A 12,500-nucleotide genomic window follows, 5' to 3' on the forward strand; every position below is an offset into this window, starting at 1 on the left:
CAATGAGAGCGACATCTTGTCACCGTGGTAGTTTCCTGTCCTCTACAAAAAACTATCACTGATCAATTTTGACAGGAGCTTGGACCTTTCGGCTGCCTCAGCTGCTTATTTAACGATAAAGAAACTCTACACAATTTCAGCAAGTATTTAGTAAAGCCGAACATGCGGCTTTCACAAATGATTGCTCGATCTCCTTTAATTCCGCAATACTCCAATACACTTAAAAACAAAATATTCCAATTTTTAAATCATTGAATTAGTGAAACGTATTTTTAATCACAAACACTCGATAAGGCTTTGAAATAAAGTGGTGTAGGTATTAGAATATCTTTTTTATCTGTCTAGAACTAAAAGGGGCATTATTGCTGTAAGGAATGATGCTATTTATGTCGTCGACTTTGACCTCCTCGGGTCAATAGATGCATTCAGCCAGAAAAATGAGCCAATCATAGATAAGGGCGGAGTAAGGATAGGTATAGTTAAGAGATTGCGATTTTCGTGACTGGCGCTCTTAGCTGTTCCTTCACGGCCTAAACTTGGATTATCAAGGTTTTTCAGGCAAGTTGTATGCTGCTTAAGTTCTTTGTTCGTGGGCTTTATTCTCCCTAAACGTTTGGCATGGCTCCACCTCGGGTATTGATTCTTGGTCACGCCTTTATACGCCGTTTAAAGGACTTTATTGCATCTCATCCCGACCTTAACGCCAACTTTCTCAAGCCTGCGAAATTAAATGGCATGGTGTTGGCGATAGAAGTATTGCCGGCAAAGGCACGTGCCTTTGATTTACCAATGGTTGAGTCTTTTCTGCCCCAGATTGTCTTTTTGCGGGTGGGATCGAACGATCTCGTACACGCTGACCCGTTGTCGATAGCTTGTGCTATTGAGGATTTAGTCACTTTGCTTCATGACCGCTTTCAGGTCAAACGTGTTTGCGTTTGCCAAACTGTTTATCGAGAATCGAGCCCTATGCATAATAAACGCGTTCGCGATTTAGTGAAGTACTTGAAGGTCCTGCTAGAGCCACTCCCGTAATCTTTTTATTGGAGGCACAGGGGTTTTTGTAATACCAAGGTTAGCCTTTATTCCGGCGATGGAGTTCATTTAAACTCGCGCGGCCATCATCGACTTTTTAGGAGCCTTAGAGGGGCCGTTTTAAGATGTCTACATTCCCTACACAATGAGAGCATTTAACCAATCGCAATCTCTCATCATTGAAAAGATTTGCTATTTATTTGCTATTTGTTCGCCAGTTCCTTGCGGTTTATGTTCACCAAGCGGATGAATATATCATTTTTAATGAATCAGCCTTCAGTTGGAATTACACGTTGCTGACTTTTTGGCTGCAACATTCCACGCTGTTCACAACTTCTTGTATCATGTGCGGATGTCCGCCAGATGGCACAGTGTGCCCGATGTTAATTCTTATACCGGCTTTGCTTGTCTTTTATTGTGAGCTAATTACAAAAGCCATACGGGTGTAAAATCCTTTCGACCACCGAGTAGGTTAGGTGTGTCCAATGCTCTCGGCTGCTGTTTTTTCTCGCACCGCTATGGAACTCGGCTTTTTGTTACGTTTTTGCGCTAGCACACACGCTCTCGCTGTTGTCATTTTTTATTCAGGTCATTTTACAATAAGGTCATTTTAGGTCATTTTACAATGAGGAATTTCCTGCTCCGATTCATTTTTCCGATAGCTCAGCTTATCAGTTTAACCAGATGCGGGCCATCTGTTGATTCTTAATTGACTTCTAATCAGTGTGGGTAACACGTGCACTCGCGCTTCCTTTTTAATCAGCTTAGTTTATCTTTCTGGTAGCTTTTTTCACCATCAGCTATGCCTCCCAAGAAACCCGTGTTGGGTACAAATTCTCGTCACTCTAAGCGGTTACATCCTTCTGAGCCCCCTGAAGTGGCTCCTACAACGCCCTCAGTGGCTTCATCTGCAACTCCTCAAGCCAATAACGACTCTGGGGTTATGCAAGCGAATGTCGAGGCTCTGGCAACTACAATTTCTGTAGCCGTCACTGAAGCTGTGAATGCTGCCCTAGCGAATCGCCGTTCCAGCAGAGTTAACCCCAGTTCCTTCCACGTCAATTGTGCATCCAAATGATCAGGCGGTGGACCACGAGGTAACGGCGGTCACGGGAGTCCCAGGTACGCTTGAATCTTGTACCCTGTCTGGGACCGAAGATGGGCCCCGCCAATTATTTACCAGCATCTCCATTTCCCTGGGATCACGCGTGAGTGCTAAGATCAAAGCCAAGATTTGGCAAAACGAATATATAGACTTTGGAGCGCCGTTAGACGTAGGGCCCCCGACTGAAAAGTTCGCACTATCACTCTCGCCGGGGAATACTATTTCCTCACAGAACCGTCTCCATCTAGAGCTCGTGCAGTCCATTAAAAAGGTGCAGACCATTACCCAGTGGGTAACTGCCTTCAATACTTTTGTAGCTTTTTATGTAGAAAGGGTGCCCCTGGATGCTCCAAAATTTATGAAGTATTGTGAAGTAGTCCGCGATATTGCCTTTAAGTCGGGTGAGTGGCTTTTCCACGACGAGCAATTTCGCAGTCCGCCCCTGAACAACACCCATGGGATCAAATTCACTGGAAACTATGGCTCAGGGCGATGGTGAATTCCCGCGGGAAAATACCCGCTAACCAAACCCATGACAATCGACCCCGTTCTCGTTCACGCACCTTTCCCAAGGGTACTTGTGGGACATTTTATGCCGGTAAAACCTGTAGTGGCTGCAATTACGAGCCTATCTGCTACAAATGCGAGGCAAAACACCCCGCTAGTCACTGTTCCGCGTCCGGCAACCACACTCGCCACGGAACCCCTAAATCAGGAATATCTGGCGTCCTCAATTCTGCTCAGCTCACCGGTCACGCCCGTAAAAATTTTTGCTCCAGGATTGTGTCTAATTTGGCTAGATATTTGGTCCACGGCTTTCGTTATGGTTTTTGCATACAGTTTATTGGCAACCGCGCCCCGTTCGAGTCTCCTAGTCTGAAAAGCGCCCTATACGGTCATGTCTAAATTGCAAAAGGAAATTGATGCTGGCAGGATTGTTGGACCTTTAACCAACGCTCCCTCTCCTGATTTTCGCTCCTCGCCCATTGGTATAGATCCCAAAAAGACACCAAACGAGGCTCGCTTAATTCAACACTTATCCTATCCCTCGGGTTTTTCGGTTAATGATAACATTCCCGACGACTGTTCTACTGTTCATTACTTCACAATAAATCAGGCAGTAAAAATTGTTCAGCATTTGGGGGTTGGCTGCTTCATGGCAAAAACCGACATAAAATCGGCCTTTCGTATCATCCCTATACACCCTCAAGACTATTCCTTGCTTGAGATAAAATGGGTGGATAAATATTATTTCGATCGCTGTCTCCCGATGGGTTGTTCATCTTCATGCGCCATTTTTGAAACCTTTAGCACTGCTTTGGAGTGGCTCTCGTTGCAGAAATTAAGGGCATCAGCCGTCTTACACATTCTAGATGATTTTTTTATTCGTGACCCCTTCTGCAGAGAAATGCGAAGCCAATTTGCCGAATTTTCGCCGCCTGTGCGATTCTCTCGGAGTGCCGATTGATCATGAAAAGACAGTGCAGCCGAGGACCACACTTGAATTTGCGGGTATTACTCTTGACTCTATTTCTCAAGAGTCTAGATTACCGCCTGATAAGCTTCAAAAATGTCCCACGTTGCTTCATCAATTTCACAAACGTCGAACAGTTACCCTTCGGGAACTTCCGTCCCTTATCGGTCTTTTAAACTTTGCGTGTTCTGTCGTAGTTCCAGGTCGCGCTTTCCTACGTCGCCTTATTGACCTTACCAAAGGTATCAAAAAGGCAGGCATGACATCAAGCTGTGGCTTACTTTTTTAGACATTTTTAATGGTAGGGTGTTTTTCTTATCCGATCGCTGGGAAACATAAGCCACGCTGCAACTATTCACCGATGCAGCGGGCTCAAACGGTTATGGCGCGGTTTTTTGGTTCTCATTGGTTTTATGGCGCGTGGCCTGGATCGTGGCGTTCACTTAATATCTCTTGTCTCGAACTCTTCCCCATTACCCTTTCCGTGCATGTTTTGGGGGATCTTATGGCAAATCAGCGTGTTGTCTTTCTTACTTTACTTTTTACTCTCGCGTCCTTTGATTCTTTGTTGCCTAAGGAACAATATTTTCTTTAAAGCACGTCATGTGCCTGGTCTTCAAAACAGCAGACCCATTTCCCACTCCGGTCCCGACGAACCTTCTACCGGAGAATTGGTGGCTAATTTGAGGGATCTTCTCAGTTCGGCATTAAAACCGGGCTCTCCCGAACTTTATGAACGGGTTTGGGCTGTTTTCCAAGATTTGGCTTACCGTTTTTATAAAACTTCAAGCCCCCAACTTCCTTTGAGTCCAAACATGCCGGCTCTGTTTATCTCTTATGTATCGGCCCGCCAATTGGCGCCGTCAACTATACCTTCGTACATCTCCGCACTCAGTTACGTACACAAGCTTAAACGTTTTTCCGACCCCACGAAATCTTTTGTTATTCAAAAGCTGTTGACTGCGGTGAGCCGCCGTCGCAAGAGTGTTATTTGTCTGCCAATCTCCCGCCCGGTCTTGCACGAACTTGTAAGGTCTCTTCGATTCACCAACTCTTCGGCTTTTCAACCAACTCTCTACAGAGCTATGTTCCTTTTAGCCTTTTATGGGTTTTTCCGCATCGGCGAACTAGCAGCCAATAGTGGTAAGTCAGTTTCCACCGTTCTTCAATTTAGCGAGTTGCGATTTTTAATTTCCGACGGCACAGCTCATTTCCCCAAGCTGGTAATTTCCGAATACAAACACAACGTCAACAACCGCCATTTTGAGATATTAATATCACGAGAAGACTGCCCCGCGCAGTTTTGTCCCGTGCAGGCCATTTTAGATTATCTCGTACTGAGGGTAAATCGCCCCGGCCCGCTTTTCTGTCATTTAAATTTGGCACCGATTACGGCCGATCAATTCAATACTGAGTTGCAACGTTGCTTGTCATTCTGTGGCCTTGATACCCGTTGGTACAAAGGTCACAGTTTTCGAATCGGAGCTGCATCGCATGCGGCTGAAAAAGGATTCCCTGAATCACAAATTCGCACCCTTGGCTGCTGGAAGTCTGATGCCTTTAAGGTTTACATCCGCCCAGAGCGTTTGCTTGCAAATTAAGTTCGTAGTTAGTAGCTCTATTGTTTAATCTATCATTTATACGCCTTACGTAGCTCACGCATGGGCTGCTACGTCCCCTGTCAAGTTACCCCGGGGCTTAATATAATTATCACATCCTTCTTAACAGTCAATCATCGTTAGCCTTTCATTGGCGCCTTGATAGTTCACGCATGGGCTGTTACCAGCGGGTCAATACATTTGATTGTTCTCTTCGCAGTGACTTTTCAGTGGTACATCTGTTTTCTCTGGCATTATCATTTTTCCCTCCTGGTTGGCAATGTTATGGTTCAGTCATGGGCTGCTATATACGTGCCATTTAATTGTAATTTTCTACTTTCTCTTTAATGTTAGAGTACAAGTTCGCTTATACACTCTCGCTTGCGGCTGTAGTTCAGACATGGGCTGCTCCGGCCATGAGCACATTAGCTATTCGTGTTAACAAGTATCGTCGTGCTCTTTGCGTGGTCTTGGTGGGGCTGCCACATTTCTGTGGCCTTGGCGTTTTTTCTCGCCCCACCTTTGCTGGACATGTCTTTAATTTACTGCGGTTTTTATTGATTTCGTTGATGATATAATAAATGGCCGCATTGGTGGCTGAATAACGCCAACACGTTTGTAGTTGTCTTTTCTGAGGTTTCCATGTCTCGGCAAACTTAGTGCGACCACTTGCAAAGTGTACGGCTTGCTCTACTTAGCAATATTTTATATCAAGGCCGGAGAAAAGTGTCGACATAAAGTATAATGTAGTAGTTGTAATGCCTGTATTCCATTAAAATCACAAAAGAAAACTCCGCCTCGCTTTACCATAATGTGGCGGCAGTTGTGGTCGACGAGTCACGCAAAGTGGAGATGCGGATAGGGAAAAGGCCAATTGCCGTTGTTTTAAGTTTCTGTGTGTTAAATATTTCCCGACGAACGGAACACATTTTGCGTGGAGATGGACTTCGACGAATTACCGGTACAGAATATTCAGCTACGCTTTACAGCATCTGCAGTAGTTGTTAGGAAATTCTGGCGAAGGCTTACTTCCTTCATAATTTTTGGGAGTTTCTGCTTCCAGCAATTTGAAATACACATCACATGGCTTACTGTTTATGTCAATGTTTACTTCGGGTGTGCGCTGATTGGCTATTTTTTGACAGCTCGCTCAGCGTGACATCAGGAGGCGGCATTCAAAATTCACATGGATGCGTGCAGGCTCTCTTTCTGTCACGTCGCAGAGAGAGAGCATGCTCGCAGGTTAGTAAATGCGCCGTAGATAGGCTTAAAAAAATATTGTTGGTTTCCCAAATTAACCTAGTTTTACACCAGAATGACTAAACAGCAAGAAATCTTGTCATCGTTATGAAAACTGCTCGCGTATCAAGTTTCAAACCCACGTATGCAAATTAGTTCATACTTACACAACACGATGAAGCCACAGAGGGAGAAAAAAATCTCACAAAACCTTTTCCAGTATATTTGCTATTAGAGGCAAGAAAACCTTCTTATTTCATTCAGTGCGTGCATTTTCTGTCAACCCTATTGTTACTTTATAGTTAATAAGTAAACTCCAATTTTGTATTAATCGCCAATTCTGAAGATGTCTGCAGAAGCAAACGAAACGTCAAATAAAAGATAATTTGGAATGATGCCTTTGTTCTGATGTTTGTCACCGCTGTTTGTTTATAATGTCTGATAAAACTGAGTTGGCCAAAGAAAAAGAGTATTAGATACGTTTCGTTTCTGAGGAAACGAAACAAGCTGAGCTGAGCTGACTGTGAAATTGCAGTCGAGTAACTTATTAAGCGAATTCACTACTCTGTAGCCTCACTTTTTAATTAGGAAGATTTTTGCTGTTGTTCTAAACTGAAGAGAAAGGGTGTAAAGATCATAAGTTAAACGGAAAATGTTGTGAAAGAGATTACTGTGCATGTAATTTCAGTTTTAGTTCTTGATTAAAATTGTTGGTTATTGTTTGCAAGGCTTGTTTGTTTATTGCTATCAGCTCAGAGGTGTTTGAACACTGCAAATTGTATACACTAATGACGAGTAATTTTGCACTTTATGCAGAGGCATAATTATTTCCATATGCACCATATTGCTTTCTGGGGTTAGAAACGGGAGCTCAGATTTTAGGCTTGGCTAAATGTATATAATATTGTGTGCGTGATGGTCTCCGAGAAAGAAATTAGTCTAAATGCGCACTAAAATTACGTGCTTCATGGTAAAACAGATGCTACATCCTGAATAACTTGAAAATCTCCATTAAGGATGGTTTCATTCGCACCTTCCTGTTAAATGGCGCAATATCGGACATCTGCTCCAGAAAAAAATTAATTGTCCTCAGAAAAGAGCTCAGCTAGTCAAGAAAAAGATAAGGGAAGGTTTGACAGAGCCTCTCACAGAACCTGACAAAATGCTTGCAATGAGCTTACTATCTTATGCCATTTTTAGTTTTTGACGTGTCCTTAAAACAGTAGATAATATGCAAATTGTCTTCAACATTACACGTCAATTTCCAGTCATAGCTATTTTAATATTGACAATCATGCCGAGAAGAATTAAGAATTCTTATTTCGTTTAAGACAACATGGCGGCTGTTCGAGGTATCGTTGACTATTGGAACATGACAATTGAAGAAGCTTTGTTTCAAGTTTGGATCAATATCGATAACGCTCAGACCATCATCACTACTGTTGCTGTTCTGGCGACGATCACTTTTCCAATGACAGCTTTAGGAAAATGTTCTAGTCGTTTTATCGGTTTGGATGGACCCTCTTCGAAAACTTCGATCTTCGCCTTCGAACTTTATCATCTTCTCCATGGCTGTTGCAGATCTTTTGGTTGGTCTTGTTGCCTCTCCACTCCATGCCTTTTGGGCTTGGGCCTTTTTATACAAGTACACCAACGCATCATTTAGTTTTTTTTAAATTCTTTACAACGTTAATGAACGTAAGTGTTGGTCATATACTTCTTCTCAGCATTGACAGATTCTTCGCTGTGGTGACTCCTCTCCAGTATCGGGCCAAAGTGACGAGTAAACGAGTCTGCATCGTTTCCGTCGCGTGTCGGATTTATTTCTTATTGTTTGGGTTTGTGTTCTCGTTGTTGCGAAAGCATTATGCGCTAATGAAAACTCTTTATAACGTGCAAATCTTCTGTATTCTCATCTGCATCGTGGTCATCAACGTTTTCACTTTGTACCGCTTTCACAAGTATTCACACAGCACCGAAGCACTGGATGAGCAGCATGCAGGGGTACCTCGCCAAATGATACTCAAGAGAGAAAGGGCCGTGAGCAAAGCTATTGCAATTGTCATCTCTGCATTTCTATTGTGTTTCATTCCTTGGTTCATCGTGCAGATGCTAATGTACGTTTGCCTTACATGCAATTTGTCGTTGTTAATGCTTGTGCATTTTATCGCTGCCGCTGTCATGTACGCGAATTCTGCAATCAATCCATTTTTGTACGCTTGGAGACTTCCTAAATATAAACAGACATTCAAGCACATCTTAAAAAAGCGAAGATGTTGCGGAAGGTGTAAAACAAGGGAGGCCGTGGTTCATGTTGAAGATACAAGGCTTTGATGAGAGTAAATCTTCAAGAGCTCGAAGTGTCAAACATTATACTAATTATCTACCGTACTTTTCCTCGTCGGATTCCAGTCTTTCTCTCTTCCTCTTGGTCGGCTCCATCTCATCCAAATGAGAGGTGAGAGATGGCTTTTATTTGTGATCTCTAAAACGAGTTAAAAAGTGCAACCGTGATCATGGTCGATCTCTAACATTGCGCAGTACGCTCAGTCGACAATCAACTTATGTTTGTATGCATTTCGTTTCCTTAAAAGAAGAATTAAACACCAAGGAGAAGCCTGGGTTTAGAACAGACAAGCATTGAATAAGTTTAAGAATTTGTAAGTTCGTTTTTAACACTCTAATGGGGAGCCCGCGACACCTATATGTATTCCACATGTTTGAGAAAACGCAGTATTCTCTACAAAAAATATTATTATTTTATTTGGTGCATTTAAAATGACGTCCCCTTTTCTTTTGTTGGGAGAAACGAGTTTTCACTTGAAAATGCTTAAACGTGGTTTTAGATAGAAAGAAATAAATCTGCTCAAGAAAAGTTCTTTCTAGTTTAAGATAGAGTATCTCCTATTGGTCTTAATTTGCCACACAAAAGAAATATGCCTGCGTATAATGGTCACCAAATTGGATAACGATTAGATAATCAAGACAAGATTATTCGACTGCTCACTCAATACCAGTACTAATACGGCATGTCCTCGCCTGGGTCCAACACATGCTGGCGATAGTTGAACAAAGTCTCTTGTGCCACTGATTTCCTTCTCTCGGCAGCGGGTTGTTTACTTAAAGGTTTTCCTTGGGATAAATTGTTGCTAATGTCAATTTTAAAAGTTTTGTTGGACCTAGTATTTATGATCATGACCTTAGTGATATTTGCTTGGATTACATTCCAAAAGATTGTCATCATACTACTTAGATGTAAGTTCTCCATCACTATTGATGTTACTCATAACCTGTTCTGGATTTAGTGAACTACAATGCAATTAAAGATCATCTTTCTGATACACATTCCGAAGCATTGGTCCAAATGAAGATCCTTGCGGACATCCCCTGTAAGTGCCTACCTTGGTACTTGTTTTGTTTCCCACTCTGGTTATTCAGTGTATCCATATGCATAGTTAATAGAGGGGAATGGTTATGAAACCCGACAAATTTATTTATTGTATGTTTTTTTTTTTTCTTTTTTGGACTTGGCCGTGCACAAAACACAATAGTTTTTTCTCCCTACTGAGGAACTAACCAATAGAGACGTGTTGGTTACGTAATTCATGCATAGTGTATGAGCGCAAAACAAAAGATTGTACACGCTCGCGGACTCTCCAACCTAAATCTTCGCATCTTTGTTTGCTCGTTTGATGTTTGCCGAGGCTCAAAACCAGTCCCCTCTATTAACAATGGTGTTTTTTTGCAATACGAAAACCACATTGTTCATGTTAAAAAAAAGCCCTTAGTATTTTAGGTAATTGTAACAGTTTTACACTTCTTTCACTTTAAATGATACTACTCACAAAACTGACAAAAAAACAAACAAAAAAAAAACAGATGAGCAAAATACAAATGTTCCTAATTAACTCCCAGCCTGGGTATGTTCTTAAAATTTTGGTTAATCTTAGCTCGCTTGATCGTGCTTATAAGAAAGCAGCTATGATAATCGCAAGGATAATGTCATGATATTAAAAGTTGGGATAATTTTGAGGTCTTTGTTTAGATAAAAAATGGCAGAGGGATAATAAACTCTTTAATGTTTTTATCTTGCGAAGTCTGGTGTCAACCCAAAGTCCTGACAAAGTTTCAGGAATTCAATAGCGGTATCGCAACTGATTTGCTTTTGTTCTAAACGCCGGAACAAGTGCAGTTGGTTATCTTGTTTTAAAATACGAAGTAATAAGTTCTTACCAAAACATTTAGTTATAAAAACGAGCGATAAAAAATAAGAACGACGTTTTGATCGGTCCATTTAGAATATCTTTTGTATCTGTCTAGAACTAAAGTGTAATGTAGTAGTTGTAACGCCTGTATTCCATTAAAATAAATCAAAAAAGATAAGTCTGCTTCGCTTTACCAAAATGTGGCAGCAGTTGTGGTCGACGAGTCTCATACAGTGGAGATGCGGAGAGGGAAAAGGCATTATTCGATTAGTCCTATTACGATTCCCGTTGTTTTAAGTTTCTGTGCTAAATATTTCCCTGACGAACGAAACACATTTTGCATGGAGATGGACTTCGACGAATTACCGGTACAGAATATTAAGCTACGCTTTACAGCATCTGCAGTAGTTGGTAGGATTTTCTGGCGAAGGCTTCCTTCCTTTACAATTTTTGGGAGTACCTTCCAGCAATTTGAAATACACATCGCGTGGCTTACTGTTTACATCAATGTTTCCTTCGGGTGTGCGCTGATTGGCTAATTTTTGACAGTTCGCTCAGCGTGACATCAGGAGGCGGCATTCAAATTTCAGAGGGATGCATGCAGGCTCTCTTTCTGTCCCGTCGCAGAGAGAGAGTTTGCTCGCAGGCTACTAAATTCCCCGTAGATAAGCTTAAAAAAATATTGTTGGCTTCCCAAATTAACTTCATTTTACACCAGAATGACTAAACAGCAAGAATTCTTGTCATCGTTATGAAAACTGATAAAACTGAGATGGCCAAAGAAAAAGAGTATTAGATACTCTTCGTTTCTGAGGAAACGAAACAAAACAAAACTAAGTAGTGTTTCGGTTCCTGACTGAGAAGCTCTGGGGAAGATCAGCAATATGCCGCGTTCGAGCTCGATCCCCAGGCCTGCTTCTTCCATTGTAGGAGTTACCAGGAGTACCTATAAGCTTCCTGGGCTTTTTTCTTTGTTATTTTCGAATTGCCCCAAGCAGCAATACTCCTGGGAAAATCCAGTTTCTGCGCCTTCAATACCACCCAACTCAGTGCCCTCTGTTTTCGTGTAACAGGTACCAAAGGTAACCCAGTTTACGCCCACGGAGCGTCTAATTCCTTGATTAATGTAGCATGAAATAGGCAACAAGCTTTCTTTCAATAATTCTTGACTGTCAAGAATTAATCACAGTTCCAAATATATTTTCTACGTGAAAATTGTGCACAGTTGAGTGCAAATGAATATAAATTGCCAGACAACTGAATGAACACAGATGCATTCAAGCTGTTCGATTCCTTCAATGAGTTTGTTAAACACATATCCAACGAGACAATTTAGTGCAGAATTTGCCATTTGGTTTCAGTGTTAAACACAACACCACAGTTACGTTAGGAAAATATTCGCGTTCAACCAAGATGAGCGCAGTTCATAATCCTGGGTTCCTGTGGTTTCAAGGGTGATCTGTTTTGAGATTTCTTCGTTGACCGTCTGCATTTTCTGGACCATTTTGAATGACGTCTTACGTCAGATGCGTAAAGACTATCGCGCACCTTGTGGTATTCGCAGTACAGTCCAACTGTGACAAAGTTTCTAGCACTTAATGGAAGATCCAGAATAGCGTTTATATTAAGTCAGATTAGAAACTTCTGTTATCTCTCATCATGACCTACCAGAATGTTCTTCCATTAGTGAGCTTTAGCAACGACAACGGCGACGGCAACGAAAACGTCACAAATTTGCATATTTAGTAGGCAAAAACAATAGCTTTGCACGCTCTGCACGTGCGTTTCTCATTTTTGTCCATTTCTTTGCGAGAGAGGGTGTAAAGATTATAAGTTAAACGGAAAAT

The 12,500-nt window shown here is 41.8% G+C and overlaps 1 protein-coding gene across 1 annotated transcript in view; it reads left to right on the plus strand.

Annotated features, from left to right (window-relative positions):
• The window catches only part of LOC138056007 (trace amine-associated receptor 3-like), a 4,765-nt gene extending 2,655 nt beyond the window's left edge, over window positions 1-2,110 (plus strand). Inside the window, exon 3 of the mRNA XM_068901860.1 lies at window positions 1,833-2,110. Within this exon, the coding sequence (XP_068757961.1) occupies window positions 1,833-2,110 (278 nt within the window). The remainder of the gene's footprint in view (window positions 1-1,832) is intronic.
• The last annotated feature ends 10,390 nt before the right edge of the window (window positions 2,111-12,500 follow it).

Source organism: Montipora capricornis, chromosome 7, assembly GCF_036669925.1.
Source record: "Montipora capricornis isolate CH-2021 chromosome 7, ASM3666992v2, whole genome shotgun sequence".
In the NCBI taxonomy this organism is placed as follows: Eukaryota; Metazoa; Cnidaria; class Anthozoa; order Scleractinia; family Acroporidae; genus Montipora; species Montipora capricornis.